Here is a 17,254-nt window from a genome sequence, read left to right as displayed (position 1 = left end):
ACAAAAATATGTGGAGAAGACAGATGTTCATGACGCTGCATCGGTATGCTCAGGAGGACAGATAAATGGCATGTGAATAGCACTGTGTTCCAGACAGGCTGGCACTAGAAACTACTCTCTGCCCTCCTCAAAACTGTTTCAGGACAAGACAGCTCACAATTATTCACGCATTTCTTCATTTAAAAACATCACTTCTTTATTTTAAAGGAAAAAAAAAAGTAATGACCCTCCCAACCCCTTCCAAAAAAAAACCCCCAATAATAATAATAATAATTATAATAAAAAATCCTATTAGAAACAATAAGGAAGCACTGAGAGTTTGAGTATTACACTCTTCAAGTATGCTGTTTGGATTTTTTTTAAATCTGTGAATATACATATATAAAAAAAACCTTAAAAGTGCGACCAAGGGCTTCTGCTTAAAGACAAGTATTTCAAGGACTACTTCAAAATACTGTAGCACGACTGTGCAGTTACTGTGTACAGCATGAGGCTTCCACTTCCTACGCTTAGCCAAGTCAGCCAGCCTTACAGAGAGTTACTCTAAGTCAGGTTAGCACAAGCGGTGAGCCCAGCCGCTGAGCTGGGGAAGAGATCCACACATTGTTGTTTTCTCTTGTTAAGGAAAGAAACCACTCTGAACGCATACATTTGGACATGGAATGTGAGCAGACTTCACAGTAAAAGTTTAGTGTTACAGGTTTGCTGTGGTACCATCATTCAAGGCTGTGCACTAGATTTAGCTTTGCTCATCTTAAGCGAACCACGTTCTCTTCCTCCTGACAGGTTTAGTACAGTAGTTCAAGCCACAATTTAAATTGCCCATTGGTATACTCCAAATTTCTGTATTTTATTTATTTCTTTTGTACACTTCAAAGAATCTTAAGATTTGCATCCAAAGAGAACCATGCTACATAAAAATTATCCAGGATTCTCGCCAAAAAGAGTTCTTGAATAAAATCTAAAAAATACTATTGCAATGCATCTCGCAGAGAAAAAACGTTATTCTAAATGTAAACAAATTCACTCGGACACTTTAAAACTTCAGCAGAGTAGTTCCTGACTAACCTTTGCCACGCGTGCTCGCTGCGAGCGCCAGGCGGCGGGCGACGCAGCCAGTTCCTGCGGCCATCATCTGCGGGGGGACAAGAACCGTTCCAAGTAGCCAGTGATGGCGTCCCAGTGCTTCCACAGAAAGGCAATGAAAACCACTATAAATAAAGTGCTGAACGTCCTATTGCGAGTCTTCATGAGGGGCACGACGCAGTTGGCCACAGTGGAGACGAAGACGAGGAGGACGGCCATGACAGCCAGCAGGATGTTGATGAACTTCCCCAGCAGGTTCCTGGCCGTGGCGTTCTCCAGCCCCTCCAGCTGCACCACCTGCTGCTGCTGCTGCTGCAGCTCCATCTTGGAGATGCGGGTCTGGCACGCTTCCAGTGCTTCCTGCAGGTGAGAGCACACTGCTGGGCCGCCAGCGCCCGCGTCACCCGGCGGGGACAGCCCACGGCTCCTGCCCCACCGCCGGGCCAGGACCACCTCCTCACCCCTCACATGCCTCCTGCACCAGTCACTACGCTGGTTTCATGCCCCGCAGCAGGAGCAGAGGAAGCCAGGCCAGAGGGTGAGGAGCCCCTCGTTAACTGCCGTTTGTCACACGCCACATCGCCCTGTTCACACCAGAGAGGCTCGACAGAGACGACGGGCTGGGCAGAAGTCAGGCTGTGTTAAAACACACACTTCAGGTGCCACTTTGTGTGTCCCTGCATGTGGTGCCACGGTGGGACTTCACCACCCCTCCTGCCTGGCTGCTGGACGGGGGCAAGGGGGATGCTGACAGCCCTTGTCCAGAAAGGGGGGCACCCAGCGAGCCGCCCACTGCAGCTTTAGTTTCAGGAGACCACTGAGGGAACAGGTGCTGTGTCCAGCCAGCACTCCCCGTTCCCTTCCTTTTCTGGGATGTGTGTTCCCAGAGCCTCCCATTTCCATCACTGTCCTTGCACCGGTTGATGCCTGTCGGGCCCTCTCTGAGCCCACTCAACTCTCTGGTCAACCTGGCAGGAAACTAAGTCAACAAAAATAACTAACCAAAAAAGCCTGGTGGCATTCTGCTAAGCGAGCTGGATGAGCTCCGGGAGAGGCTGGAGGAGCACCGACACTGGGGCCGCACAGCTGGGGGCACGGGGGGAAGATCTCCTCTGGGCTGCAGCGCGCTGTGGCGCTGGCACAGCTCCAGGGGACACTGCGAGGGCTGGAGACATGGGATGTCTGGGAGAAGGGTAAGCAGCATGAGATTTCTGAAACCGCCTCTAGGAAGAGGCAAAGCAGAAGTACGTGGAAGGAGAAGACTAGCCCATACCAAACATCACCCCTGAAGCACCATTGACTCGGGAGCAAACGTTTTCAGCCCTTCTCACCACGCTGAACCTGGAGTGGACCAACCCACAGTCCAACACTGGTAATACGCAGCAGGTGGGCTAGGGGTAAGGGGAAGGGTTTTCAAGGCAGTTAGTGTAAGGAGACAGCTCTGCTCTTGGATACAAAGGTACAATTTTGCCATTAATCCTCCCTCAGAGTTGCTTTTCTCAGACCCGAAGGCCAACTCTGGGGAAGGTCTGCAGCAGCAGCACTCCGACCGATCGCTGGACAGGAACGAGGACTCCCTGCCTACAGACTTATCTCTGCCACTGCTCCTCTGCAACATCAGCTCATGTTCTGAACTAGTTCTTCAAGCAAGAAAAGTCAACACTTACCTCTTCCCCAGCAATGCTGAGGAATAGTCAGTCCCAGTTGCCAAGTTTACACTAAAAGCACTGAATCGAAGTGAAGATTAAAAAAACCTATTGAGAAACCCCCGCTCCAGTTTATGTTTTTAACCTTACTTCTGCCTGCCGTGCTAAATCAGAGGGGAGAACAAAACCTGAGTATTGTGACAACTGAGAATTGTTAAAACCAATCATCGAACCACAGAAGCATTTCAACAGCGAATGAGTTCCAGAAAGCGCAGGAAGGCAGGACCGAGCGTCCTTGTCTGTCACCCACCTGGATGTCCCGGGCTCGCTCGTAGGACTGATAGGCAATCTTCTCCTCCATGCTGGCCAGCTCCTGTTTCAAATTGAGGATCTCATTCTGGTGGAGCTCGGTCAGGTCATTTAGCTGCTCCTCAAGTCTTTCACATCTAGAAATTACACACATGGCACAGCAGCTCTAATGAGAAGAGGGCGGCAAAACCACACCAGTAACAATCGAGCAACGAACATCACAGACTTTTTACTGAAAACGGCCTCAGCCGTTGCAAAAGCTCGCGTTGCGACGGAAGGCCCTCTCCCTGGGAATCAAAGAATTTCTTACCAGGTAGAATTAAGGAATTTTCTACCAGATAGGGTTACGTTAATCTTGTTTCTATCCTGGGGAAAAACACACAGAGCAGTTAATGACAACTGTCAAGTGATGCGAGAAATGAAGGACAGAGTTGGAACAGAGTAAGGCATTCACCAAACTCCCGTTCAAACCAAACGGCCCCCTTCTAATACCATGAGCTCTTAAGCAGTTTCATCTGCACTCAGAACAATAACAGGCATGAAAGTGGCACCGAAATCTAACGTGACCGATGCCTCAGAGAACACGATAGTCCTGTCTGATCTTTACATGTGAGGTCAGATGGACATCTTTGACTTATTTTTTCTTATTCGCCCATGGATGACTCATCTTAACTAGCAAAGACCATCATATTATTTATAAGAAGGGCATACGAGCCATCAACCTGCAGGCTTATTTTTCGGTTTGCTACTGACGAACGGACTGGGAGCGGTCCTGAGGAAGGGCCCTGCCCGAAGAACTGAGCTACGACAATTTTGAGAGAGAGTTTTGTTTCTCATTGAGGGAGTTTTAAATTGACTTCGATGACAGCGCCATAATGTTATTTTAGCACTTTCAAAATACATTAGGGATACTTTGCATATGCATGTAGCACTTCATTCTTGGAATTTCAAGTCCAAATTTACAAGCAATTCATGCTTCAATACCCCTTCAAAATCAGGCAAGTATTTCTATTACTTCCAAAAGGTGAACATACATGGAGAGCTGGGCCACTAGCCCGAGGGTCAGGAGTGGTCAGTTGGGCACCACCCATACCATCTTCTTCCACCATGCTCCCCACTCGTGTCTCATTCTTGGTTCATTATGAGCAACAGCTCTGATGGCGACCACGGTATGGGTACAGCTACGGTGGCCGTCGGGGTTTTTCCACTCTGATTTCCACTGACTGTCTACTCACCGTAACAGCATGGGAAAAGCTTTCTGTACCGCTCTTATCATCTGACCCTTGATACTAATAACTGAGAAATTCAACGGAATTCAACACAAAGATAATAACTTGTTTTAATTTCAGTTCCCCTCTGACTCCACCTGAATTTAATTCATACAAACACACACATAAATGAATAAACAATATTCATCCAGAACAAAGAATTTAATTACAAGTTCTGAAACTAAGACAAAAATCCTGCTTCTGTCGTCCTGTCCCCCCATGTCCTCCCCCCCAATTTTTTTGGTGCTTCACAAGCTAAATATTCTGAATCTGTGAGCAAAAGCCAACCTTTAAAAATAGTCTTGGGGTTTTGTTTTTAACCCAACAGTCTGAAAAGAATTTTCATTTACACTCCCCCAATGCAATATTGCTTTTAACTTAGGAGTCAGACAGAATGACAACTTCTAGCCATGAAACACACGTGGTCAAGCAGTAGTAAGACTAAGACAACCACCAGCTGACACGGCTCAGCCCAGAAAGGTGCCACAACAGCTGTGCAACCCAGACAGGACACACAAGAGAACTGGTTTTCCAGGAATGACAAGCTGCAAACACGGCAATAGCCATGTGAAGACTGGCTAATGAAGAAGGAGCCCGGATAATTAATATTGCTGTTTGTTCCCACCCAACTTCAAAAAAACCCAACTTGCCAACAACCAAGAAATCACAACTAGACCCACTCTAAGTCCCAAAGGCAGCATCAATTGCTTGAAACATACTTGGCTTGTTAATATATTACGAAATTCTCCAGTGGGTTTATTACACAAAAAGGGACTTAAGCATTTCTGAAAATATCATGATTATTCTTTTAACCTCCTCCCACATAAACGCCCTTCATAAAACAGCTGTTGCCAGGCAGTTTAAATCCTGTTCTCTAACAAGAAACAATTATATTTTAGTACCTTCAAAATTACCTCCATCTACAGGAAACAAAGGGATGCCCTGCAAATGCGTACAGTGAAGAGTTTAAGCAGAACACGATTAGCGAAAGGGCTGGCTCCAGCCCTCCCTGCCCCGAGCACAGCACTACCGGCCCGTTCCCGAACCACGCTTCATTTCCCTGCTCGACTCCAGAACTTTTGCAGTTTGGATCCAAGAAGCAGCTGTGCTTTCAAAAACTGCCGTGTTAGACAGCTGCTGGAATTGGTTATTTAAAACAAACAAACAACCCACCACAACTTACCCAGAGTTATTTTTGAAATTACACTTCCTCCATTCATCTCCTTGTCCCGTTACCTACAATTTAGCAAATCATCTTTTTTTCCTCTGCTCTTGTTCAAATTTGAAAAGCTAAGGGGGTTCATGTGACTTACAGGGCCCAAAGCCAGAGTTTTCCTATTGAAGAATTGTTCACATTTAATTCAGAGGTATTGCAAAAATAAAAGAGAGAGGAGACTTGTGAAGAGGGTCAGGATTATACTCACACTTCCCTCTCTGATGTACGACCACCAATATCTACGCAACAGACTCTAAACTTGTCTGTGACTATAGCAGCGCCCTGAATGATCAAATCCCACTTTATTTCGGCTACAGAAAACTTCTCGTTGGAGTCCAGTAACTATTTTTCCCACTAGCTAAAATGTGAAATTTCTCCTTAAAATTACTAGCCTCTGGATTAACAAGCTCCAGCACAGAAACTTTTCTAACAGACCTGTGCTGACAGTCACAATTATCTTAGAGATCACCAGAGATGTTCACGTGGAAGACACCCGGTAAACCACCGGGGCGCTGGGATGAAGTGTGGGATACGGGAACACGCCATTGAAAAAAGCCAGGTCAGATTCCCACACATTTTCTGAGGCACACTGCTTGGGAATCAGGGAACTGATGTGAAAAAAGGTGAAGAAACACAATTATGACCATCTCATTTTTTAAAGTGCTTTAAGGCATTTTAAAGTAATAGCTGCAAAATACATGGCTAATACAGCGTACGTTGGGGAGAGACATGACGATAAGGGCATTTTATCTGCATTCAGTAAGTGCTCTGGCGAGTAAAGAAACTCTGACCAAACTGACGCTAAAAGATCTTCACGGTACGCTGAACGGAGTTTAATACCTCTCTTTGAGCATCTCTCAAGATGGACCTTTTTTTTATAGCTATGTCATACAGAATTTCATCTGATCTTTATTTGTCATCCAGATACATTTTTTATGCTACCGAACACAGTGCTTTTAATAGTGGAGTAATAGCTAAAAGCAGCATCTATTTGCAATACACTCCAAGTCCTCCAGCTAGATAAGACCCGAGGAACAGAGCTCGCTCCCGAGAGAGCACGAGCGGCTCTCGCTGTCGGCATCACGCTGCGCTCCCCGCTCCGAACCTCCCGTGGTGGAAGACGACAGCTTTGCAGGGCCGTTTCAGCGTTTTCATGGCTTGGTGAGCGCCCGCCCGACCCAACGTGCTGCCTTCACCACCCGGCCACGCTCCAAAACAGCCTCTTCAACCCTTCGAAACCTCAATGGTTTAGCACGTTTGATCTATTTTAAAACAAATCATGAGAACACACTAAAGTCCAACAATTAGACTACAGCAAAAATCAGATCAATGCAAGCACCAGCGTCTGGCAGTTTGGCTGACGGGTTTCTCCTGACACGAGCATGGGAGACCTGAATGCCCTTTCCAAGGATGCCAGGCTCGAGAAGAAACCCAAACCTTCAGACTGGCCACACTCCAAATATATGAGCTCATGATTTCACCGCGTGCAAACAGGTTCCTAAAGGGACATGCGAGATGAAAATACTCAGCAGGAACTTTATTTCAGTCTCAATAGCACAGAAAGTCCCTGCTCGTATCAGTAAACAACCGCCACTGTCCAACCGATGAGATAAGCAACCGGCTATTTCAGCGCCTGCTCCTGGTGCAGAAGAAACCCAACGACAGCCAAGGCGCCGCCGGAATCTTCCTTCCTCCATGACTCAGCCCCGGCAGAGCGGCGCGGTGCTCCGCGGCCAGCACGTGCTGCCGGCAGTGCCGGGGCGGGAGAACTGGAGCGACTGCACCAGCAAGTCCCTGCCCCGGAGCCAGCTGACAAACCAGCAGCTACACAGATTGATAGCCAAGATCTGGGAGCAGGGAGAGGGAGGGAGGAGATTGAGGAAGTCATGGAAAACTTGCGAGACAAGCCATGGCTGATGGACGGAAACTGCAGGAACACACAAGTAAAAAAGATCAGAACCTGCGACAAAACACAACACCTAAGAAAGAGGAAATGGACAAAGATGGGTGAGAAAATGCCATGGGACATGCTTTGTGCCAGCTTCCAGGTACAATACAAACACTCAGTGTTGCCCTACCAGCAAAGGCTTTTCCAAAATACTTTTTTCTAAGCTCTGAACTCAGCACTTGTTTTTGAAAGCTTCCCAGAAATAGAGCAGAGTTATGAGGTATTTATAGCTTTTGAAGCCAGTTATGATTAATTTGAATCCCCAGCCTCCCAGCTTCAACCTCCATTCCCATCTTTTCAATTTTTCTGAAGAGAGCTGAGGAAGGAGAGGGGTTCCTGGTCAGAGAAACAGGTGCCAGCCTCCTCCGTCAAGGCAGCAGCATCCTCCCTGCCCTCGAACACATCACGTAACCTCCCAGTTCTCAGGTTGATGTTGGCTTTTATCTTCATGATGTTTTAAAATATGGAAGCTATCGAACAAAGACCTAGATTTGTACAATATGGTATTAATCCCACTGCGATTAACCCATGAGCTCCTTGTGGATCATGCAGTCACCTGCTCACCTCTGACAGCCCATGGAGACAAGGGCACTGTGTGTGGTTTAACTGGTCCTCTTTAAAGGTCACACCTTCAATTAATTTGCATCAACATTCCAAATGGCAGGTCTAAATTACTATCTTTTTAAGCATTTATAAGCCAAATACAGATTCTCCCAGAAGCTTTTCCCTCCAGGCTGCCTTGGTTAGTGGTTGGGCTCTGGGCTCACCTCGGGGGAGCACTTGGTAAAGGTTAACGGCACATGGCAGATATGACTTCATACTGCACTAGGACAAGGACCCATGTAAACCTTACTGAACGGTTTCAGGGAATAACTAGCCAGTTTAGCTGACAGCATCCATCGGTCCCCAAGGTCTTCTACTGTACTTTCAGGCTACTCCTTCAGCTGTACTGTGCATATAGCATTCCACCATGAATGGCTGCTGCTGTACGTGTGAAACAACAACCTACACACCAACAGACAAGAGGACCCTTCTCTGCCGGGAAGATGGAACTCCACATCACTTCGTTATGCGGCTTCACGACAATGAGGCACTGGGAACCAAAGCTGCTGTGCTGGGCACCGCTTTCAGCCAAACCGCTGATTGTTGCAAAGTGGGATTAGAAAGCGGTGTTGGTCTGGCTTTATCTATCCAAGCTCTGCAAAGCACACAGAAAGCTCGCTGTCTCTACCAGATCCTAGCAGGCTAAGCCTTTTCAAATGTTTTTCCAGTGATCTGGTGCCCACATGTCTAAAGAGCTGTAGGGCAACTCCCCGTCACGCTGTGCAAAGCAACGCAGCAAGTGGCACTCGGTGCTTCAGAAAGCCCGTCCCCACACCCAGCAGCTCTGCTGAGCCTCACGGGTTGTGCTTCACAGCCTGGCCAAGGTGATGAAGGCCATAAGCAACCTCACTACAAAAGCCTGCTGCCCTCCACCAGAATGAGGAGCTGGGCCCCTTGCATTTGTTACTCAAAGTTTTAAAAGTGCAGTTTAAGAATCCTGTTGATTTAGACTACAGTGTCCTGAATGGCTGCGGAAGGGCAGCCCATAGCTCTTCCCCACGGAGCACGGGGACGAGCCCCAGCTCCCAGCGTGTGATGAGGAGGACACAAGACGTTTCGCTGGACAGCACGAGGCAGCCTGCCCAGAGCTCTCTCCCACCCAGCACGGACGGGGAAGGGAAAGCATTCCTGCAGCTCCCCTCCGTGGGTTGCTTTCCTGGGGGGTAGGTGGTGGGGGCAGCAGGCTGCCATACCATGCTCCCAGGCCGTCACCTCTCCCCTCTGACCTGACCACGAACCAGCAGTGCTGCAGCAACTCCTCTGCCTTTCCATTCCTTCCAGCAAGGTGAAGTCTGATGGAAACACGGGTTACCCACTTCCAGAGCCACATGATCTCCAGCACAAGAGCACAGGAATATCTGACACATAATTTAACTTCATTTCATTGAACGTTGCCTCTGTGTGGCTGAACGGAAAAGGGAAGGGGATATCCTAGTTTTGGAACATGGGCAAGATCATGTCTTTTTGGAGAGTCCTAAGAAAGCTGGGTATTTCTTTCCCTGGTAGATACGGATCTCAGTGTTGGAGGAGACAGAGTCAGAGTTCTGTCCACATGTAGTCCCCTGTATCTTACCTTGACCCAAACCTTTGCAGGATTTTTGCAGGGCAAAGCACTGTCTGGACAATAGTAACTGCATTGATGTACTCCCGGTCTTTTGGGACCAGGGACACTCGCAAATCTCTTTGTCTGGCCTTTCCATCTTGAAAACGCTATGGAATATTGCTACTTCTTTCTTGTACAGAAGGGGAAATGAGCAGCAAGATAACAACATTCACAAAAGACAAAGTTGGGAACGCAAAATCCTGAGAAGACCACAGATCTTCCCATCTGAATTAGGCTGCTGGGAACCGCCTGCTGAGTAGTACTACCCAGGACCCTGGTGCTCTGCAACTCACGGTACTTAGCACTGAAACGAAGTACAAAAGTACATACCTGTACCGCTCCTCCTGCAAAGTCTGCATTATTAATGAGTAATCCCTCTGATAGCGAACCTTAAGGTCCTCAAATGATTCTTCCAGTCTTGCCTGTGTCTCTCGAATTTCTTGAATTTCATGCAGTATTGCATCAAACCCTGAGCTCTGCATATCCAGAGTGTTTGTTTTGGAGCTGGAAGCTCCCACAGGGCCCCCTGTTGTGCTGTTGGCTCCCACTGAGCCTGATGTGGCACTGGAGCAATCCTCTTCACTGCCATATTTTGGGCTTGACTGAAAGTTCTGAGTAACACCTAGAGCCTTGGCTCCTGTCCCATCTTCCTGGCCTTCTTCTAAGGAGTCTTTCAGATTAGCAATGTTGTCTGCACTCCCAAACTTGTTCCTTATGAGGGAGGCAATCTCCCGGGGTTTGGAAACCACAGCTCCTGCTGCTGAATGTGTGGCTTGGGAGAAACTGGAAAGCCCACCTTTTACACTGTCTACTACTCCCTCACTGAAGCCAGTGACTTTTGCTCCAACATCTTTCAAACCTTGATGCATATCCCTGAAGACATCCTTCGGCTGCCGAGGGATCCCATTCTGTTCAATCTCTCGCAGCTTTCGGTGGTAATGTTCTAATTTCTTCTGCAGCTGCAAGATGGTCTGGGCTGACTTTTGATTTTTCTTCTCAAACACTTGCTTAATGCGGGCGCTCTGTTGCTTGTCTGCGTTGTTGGCCAGTTTCAGGTACTCTGCCACATTGTCATCACGGGCTGTTTGTTCGATTTTGATCTGCTCAGTCAACTTCAGTATCTTCTGCTGCAGGTGTGTGATAGCCACTTTTGTACGTTGAGGATCTGGGGTCCCATCAACAGAGTCCGCATTGATGCTGCCATCAGTGCTCGAGGCCACTGCACTGGAGGTCTGTGCTAGGCTGCTGACTTCTAATCGCTCGATCTAGGCAAGGAGAGAGAGAAATGTAAGTGCTAATCACCAGCTTTGCTAATATAAAACCTTTCCTTCTTTGTGCCAACCAACTTGACAAGTAAACGTACTTCTGCAAAAACGCGCCTTTTTCAACTGGTGTCAGTGACGTTGAGCTTCAGGTGCTTTGCAGACATCTAGTACAAGCTGACAGAAAAGCAGCACCCCTTGTGCTTAAGCCAACTTAATGGCCTCAAACAACTGAAAACTCAAGCACAAAGCAAGACAGGGCACACGACTCTGGCAGGCTGAGCTCTCTGAAGTTCTGGTATAAGGCCAGTAGCTCTATCAGCCAGCGAGCAAAAAGAGAAGGTATCTGCGAACGAGCGAAAGCCACACGCACCAAGTATAGAGCAAACCCGAGTTATCCCGGAGCTTCGTCGGTTTGTAGGAAAGCGATAAGGAAACTTACCAGCAAACCAGCGCTCTGCTAAGGCCGCTGCTTACAAGGGAAACTCGGAGCCCGTCGGACCCCCGAGCACACGCCCTGCCGCCCGCGGCAGGCCCGCAGCGCCGCCGGCAGCGATGCGCCCCGCCGGCAAGTGCCCCCAGCGGGGAGCCGCGAGTTTCAGGGCACAGATCCCGCCAGCCAGAGGAAAGTCAAACGCCTTTCACCGCGAACGAGCCGCACCAAGCAAGCAGAAGGAGGCCGACGTTCGCCCCGCGGCTGGAAGGAGGGAGGACCGGGCAGTTCGGCCGCCCCGCGACGCTCGCCTCCCCCGGGCCAGGTGCGCTCGGAACGCCGCGGGTCCAGCCCGCTCAGCCCCGCGGCCGGTGCCGCAGCGGGTCCTCCGGCCGCGCAGCGCCCGCGGCGGCCCCCGGCCCGGCTGGGGCCGCCCCGCCGAGCCCCCCGGCCCGCGGTACCTTGGCCCGGCCGAGCAGCAGCGCCCGCTCCCCGCGCATGGCTCCCGCCGCGCTCCCGCACGGCCGCGCCGCGGCCCCGCCGCGCCGCCCGGGCCGGCCCCGCCCCGCCCGGCCCCGCCCCTTAAAGGCGCAGCGCCCGCCCGGCGCGGCAGGCAGCGGGCCGGGCCCGGCCCGGGCGGAGCGGAGCATCCGCCGCCCGGAGCATCCGCCGCCCTGCCCGGCCCTGCCGCCGCCGCCCCGCGCTCCCGCCGCCCCGCGCTCCCGCCGCCCCGCGCTCCCGCCGCCCCGCGCTCCCGCCGCCCCGCGCTCCCGCCGCCCCGCGCTCCCGCCGCCCCGCGCTCCCGCCGCCCCGCGCTCCCGCCGCCCCGCCCGGGCAAACGCCGACCGCGGCCGACAGCGTGTCGGAGAGCAGCGGGCGGCCGCGGGCACCCGGCAGGTCCCGGCGCTGCAGAGGGGCGTCGAGGCGGGTCTGGAGCGGGGGCTGCGCGGGGACAGAGCCCGGCTGCCCGCGGCCCCGAGCGCGAAGCGTGCGGGAAGGGGGGGCAGCGCCTCTCCCGGCACCGCTCCTGCGGAGCCGGCTGCGCCCCTGCCGTCCCCCTTTCTCGAGCCTCATCAGTCACAAACCACTTCTTTACTTCCAGATCGCGTCACCATCACTTCTCGCGCGTAACACCGGGGTGTTTACTGAGGTCTAGCAGTAGTCGGAAAGGTAAAGTCTAAAACTGATACTCGGTACCACTTCCATTTGTATTTGCAGAAAAGAAATTTGGTTTAATTGGTTTTAAACCATGCAAAACCAAGCACACGTTTTGGCTTCTGTCGACGCAGCAAACAGCCCTATACCATGCTGGATAAACAGGTTGTGATTCATGCCCTACACGTTTAGCAATGGTACATGTTTGTTTTTCTCCCCAGACCCAGCAGCTTGGTTTAAACAGTGGGCAGCATCCCAGATTATTCTATTTAAACAATTACCAGTCAATTCATAACTTACTCTCCAAATGCAGAATGCATTTCCATATTTGTCTTGTGAGCATACACTTCACAAAACAAAAGATGCTATTAGTGTTAATTGTATCCCTCTCTCTAGTTTCAGTAATCTTTCATGTACGATTGAATGAAACAAAACTAAAGCCCTGCAGCAGACAGGCAGCGCGGCCCTGTGCTGCAGCAACACTGGCCAGTGCTGGCAGGGTCTGCAAGGCTCCCTCCCAGCACTCTTACACTGAGGTTCTGTTTGCTGTCACATCAACAGGAAAACCAATTAGACATACGGAAAACTAAACTGATCTATTCTCTAGAAGAGTTCAGTTGCTGGAAACCACAGTTTCAGTCTGTAGTGACTGCAGGAATATCAGCTGCTTTCTTAAGCGGGTTTAGTTGTAGAGCACTAGATCTCTTGACAGGTTAATGGAAAATTAGTGCTGAGAATTCCTATCAATCAGTGGGCTCAACAAGATGCATGACATTAGTACTGCACAGAGAATATGCCATCTCTGAGATCCAGGGACCTGTGTATTTCAGAGTAGTGCACATATGGTAAGATTCCTCTTCTCGGGATTCATAATTTCATTAAGATTTTCCTAGGATTGTCAGTGATCCGACTTCTTCGTATGGTCTAGAAAGAAACGAAGATGCTGTATGCACAGGACATGCCTGATCTGGAGAGTCAACCAACTCCCCGTGGCGTAACTGGTTAACTCCTTGTCCACCGCCGCTTTTTGTGCAACAGCACTCAGCTCGATTCTCTGCTTTTCCGACTTGCTGTAATCCGTACAGCAGCACAGGGCAGACTCTCCTGTTCAGCCCACTGATACAATCTCAGTACTCCTCTTAACAGCCTTACAAAACAAGCTGGCTTCTCAAAAAGAACCATATCAGCCCATTTGTAATGATCTCCATCTACTCAAGAGGACGGAAATTTTAGAATAAAAGGCAGCTGAAAAAAAGAAAGATCCACAAATTTGATGCAAATTTTTCAGAAAGTAGTTTGAAATAACTGGTTTGTTTTCATAAATAAATACTTTTGTACCTAGACAGCGAAAAGGTGAGTATGAGTGGGACTGACCCAGCATCCCAGAACCAAACAACTGTTGATCATGTTGGGCTGTCAGCTCTTCAGAGCACAGACTGGCTCTGGGTTCAAATTTGCACCTTTCAGTGTCGTAGAACTAACTGGACTTCAACAATACTTTGCAATAAAGAGTTTCCATCAGCTTAATTTACTCCCAGTTGGGTCTAATTAGTGTATATATGTGTGTGTGTATAATTAACTATAAATTACACTAATAGTACTGTCTTCCTCTCAGACACAAGTTTTGTGAGAGAAAAATTTTGCAGAAACTTTCTCTTATCCCCTTTTAAAGTCAATTGACTTCAGCATATCTCCTCTGGTTATTTTCCTATACCTGTGACAGAAAATAAACCAGAACAGCTATAGTAGAATAAATCATGTTGGGATAATTACTTTATAATTACCAGCTGTGTGGATATTATTCTGGAATGAGAAGAAGGTTTTTTTTCCCAATTAAAAAGCAAACGGCTGTACAAAGTGATATTCTGGAACAGAACTGAGGTAATTTAAGTACTTTCTCTGTATCGACAAGGCTGTAGAAAGGGAAGGCTCAGTACAAACCATGTTCCTCAAAGCACTGGGAAATGCTGGTGACATTATTAAGATGACTGACAATCTGTCCTGAAAAGATGCTGGTAAATGAAACACTGTAATGGTCAATGTTTGTATAAAAATAGACATTGCAATTCAATTAGTCAATCTCCCTTGCAATACAATTTCCCAGTATATTGACTCGGTCCAGACCGAGTGGACCTGCATAGCCTCCTACCAGGCAGGATGCCGAAAACTGCGCCCGCGTTACGCCATGAATTGAACGAAATCAGGTGAGGACCTCATGCTCTCTTCCCCTCAAGATCTTACCAAATTCCCAGCACTTTCAACACTGTCAGGCTCCCTCCGGCAAAAGTTTTTCTATACATCTATTCCACAACATACAGTCCAAAAAGAACCTTTGATTTTGCCTTTTAGCGTTGCTGAAGACACTTTAAAGTTCCTTTAAAGGTCTTTCACCCTTCTTTAAAAACTGCTTCAGCAAACGCGCACACCACAGAGTCATTCCCGAGAAGACGGATCGCTGGTTTTTAAACAAGCAGGGCAGGTGGCTTGAGCAAACAGCAGAATTCCGACAAGCCTTCTGTAAGGAGATTGCTCAGCTCCGGCCTCCTCCTCCCTTATCTGGAGCTTTAAAGATGTGACTGAAAAGCGTCATGTTACTTGGAATAAAAATATATAGGGCAAGGTGAGACAGGGGAGCTGAGAAAGACAACTGCGGAGAGCAGCCCCGGAAGGCAGCTAACGGTGCCTAAAACGCCCGCATTAATCATGCTTCCTGGTGACTGAGCACCTCGAGCGGCAGGGAAAACTAATCGCGAAAAAATCCAGAAATTGTTTTGTTTCCTGTTCCCCGAGGCAGTGCAGCGATACAAGTAGAAAAATCCAGGAGACTCTAATTTAGACTTCCCGTTGGAGAACATGCCTCGTTAACCGGCCAAGAGGCGTGCAGGGACGCGGGGCAGCCACGGCGCAGCGACTCGGCCAAGGCTCCGCACCGCCCGGGCAGATGGTCTCCTGCCTCCGGCACACGCAGCTGTGGGGACCTGCCGCCTCCGACGACAGATACAAGGCAGGTGGTTCATTAGCAAAAAAGATCTCTTAATTAACATCTTACAGGGAATAAAAATTAGAGGGAAGGAAAAAAAGAGTCCTTCGTGTCTGACTCCGTCTGCAGAGGAACAGCGCCCGAAGGCGTGTGTCCGTCCCAGCCCCGCTCCGTCAGACCCCGCGAGGCCGGGACCAGCTTGCCCAGTGCCCCGCGGAGCAACGTCCTACCCCAGACCTGGGGTGACACGGGAGGCACGCGGAGCGCCCTCTCTGACCCGAGACACGAAGTAAGCGCCTGACGGCTTGCCCTTTGTAATCCCAGGACACGCCCTGTATTTATTAGGATTATTAACTGAATGCTCCATATAGGTGATACTTCTGACTTCCCTCAAGTCTCCTTAGACTTTCAGCTGGGTACAGAATTATTTCCTTCCTGACCCCGTCGGCTGAGCAGTGTCTCTGAACTCCAAACTGACAAATTATTTTAAGGTGCCTTTATATGAAATTTTTAGGGGAGGAGAAACCCACCACAAAATAATGTAAATAAACAAAACAGTGAAAAATAAAAGTGCTTGAGAGAGTTCTTTGCAGGAAAAAAAACACCTCAAAACATCCACAACTCACACAAAAAAGTGGGTTTTGAAAATAGACAGTACTACTATACAGATAGGATCAAAATTATTTTGGAAAATATTTTATTTGACCCATTTTTTAAGGTCTGCTACTGATGGAGAAACTAAATACCAGGGAAAAAGTTGGGTTTTTTTACTTGCTGCTTTGCTGCAAACCATAGCTGGATGAATGGACCTTGGTAAATTTTCACGTTTTCAATGGACTTTTTCCTGTATATTTGTCAACATGGAATATTGTATATTGCTTTTCCATCTAAAAGCAAAAAGATGGTGAACTGAACTAAGTAGATCTTGACAATGCTCAGGATCAAGTCCCTTTAGATTCAGGAAATTTTGTGAGTAGGAAGAGACGTGTAGAAAAGGAGGCTTGAGATTACTTAAACTGCATGATTCTCAAATCCAGCTTTCATCTTCCTGCTTCCATCCCAACACGTTCTTGGCAATATTTCTCATTTTGAGGAGTCAAAGTAGGCTTAAGGAGAATACCTTTTACTGCTTTCACACAGCGGTGATTTGAACACTAGAACAGAAACATCTGTTCAACGAATCGTGTCACATGAGGCCGAGTCAATCTTTTGGATGCTGCTGCAGGTTCCACTGAATTAATACCCACCCCAAATTCACATGAGTTCCACAAGTCCTGCACTTCAAGAAGAGCAGGTACTTAGGTATGAAACTGAGAGCCCAACGACCTATGGCTGTAGAAAAACCACGACGCTTGATACAGGGGCAGTAACCTCAGTGTCTTGTACTCACACTTTACTTTTTCACTTGGCCCTGCATTTTTCCTCATTTCTCTCTACTTTGGTATTTGTACAGCGCAAAAAATGTACTGAGGCCATTAGGCCTCATTATCATTTCAGATCTGCGTTCAACCATCCATTATCATCTGCATTCTTCATACCGCACGTTTGTATGAAGCCATGCACAGAATCTCTGTGAGGTACAATGAAGAGATATTTAAACATCATGAATTACTATGAGGTACCTTCAACGTATTCAATTAAATGCAATCGACAGCCTGAAGTCACCTCCCGGCATGACACCTGCAGCACATGATTCTTTAAACATCTGAGTCAAGGTGGTATCAACCCTCCTGCCACGTGAGCAG

At 48.6% G+C, this 17,254-nt stretch overlaps 1 protein-coding gene across 2 annotated transcripts in view; it reads right to left on the bottom strand.

Annotated features, from left to right (window-relative positions):
• Positions 1-262: 262 nt before the first annotated feature.
• The window catches only part of TMCC1 (transmembrane and coiled-coil domain family 1), a 102,730-nt gene continuing 85,738 nt past the window's right edge, over positions 263-17,254 (bottom strand). For both annotated transcript variants that reach the window (XM_086619131.1, XM_086619132.1), the window contains 3 exons: positions 10,010-10,944; positions 3,043-3,178; positions 263-1,446 (listed from right to left, as the gene is read on the bottom strand). In XM_086619131.1, coding sequence (XP_086475257.1) covers positions 1,132-1,446; positions 3,043-3,178; positions 10,010-10,944 — 1,386 coding nt within the window. In that variant the 3' untranslated portion in view covers positions 263-1,131. The remainder of the gene's footprint in view (positions 1,447-3,042; positions 3,179-10,009; positions 10,945-17,254) is intronic.

Source organism: Tauraco erythrolophus, chromosome 12 (assembly GCF_009769465.1).
Source record: "Tauraco erythrolophus isolate bTauEry1 chromosome 12, bTauEry1.pri, whole genome shotgun sequence".
In the NCBI taxonomy this organism is placed as follows: domain Eukaryota; kingdom Metazoa; phylum Chordata; class Aves; order Musophagiformes; family Musophagidae; genus Tauraco; species Tauraco erythrolophus.
This window is presented reverse-complemented; position numbering and strand designations above follow the sequence as displayed.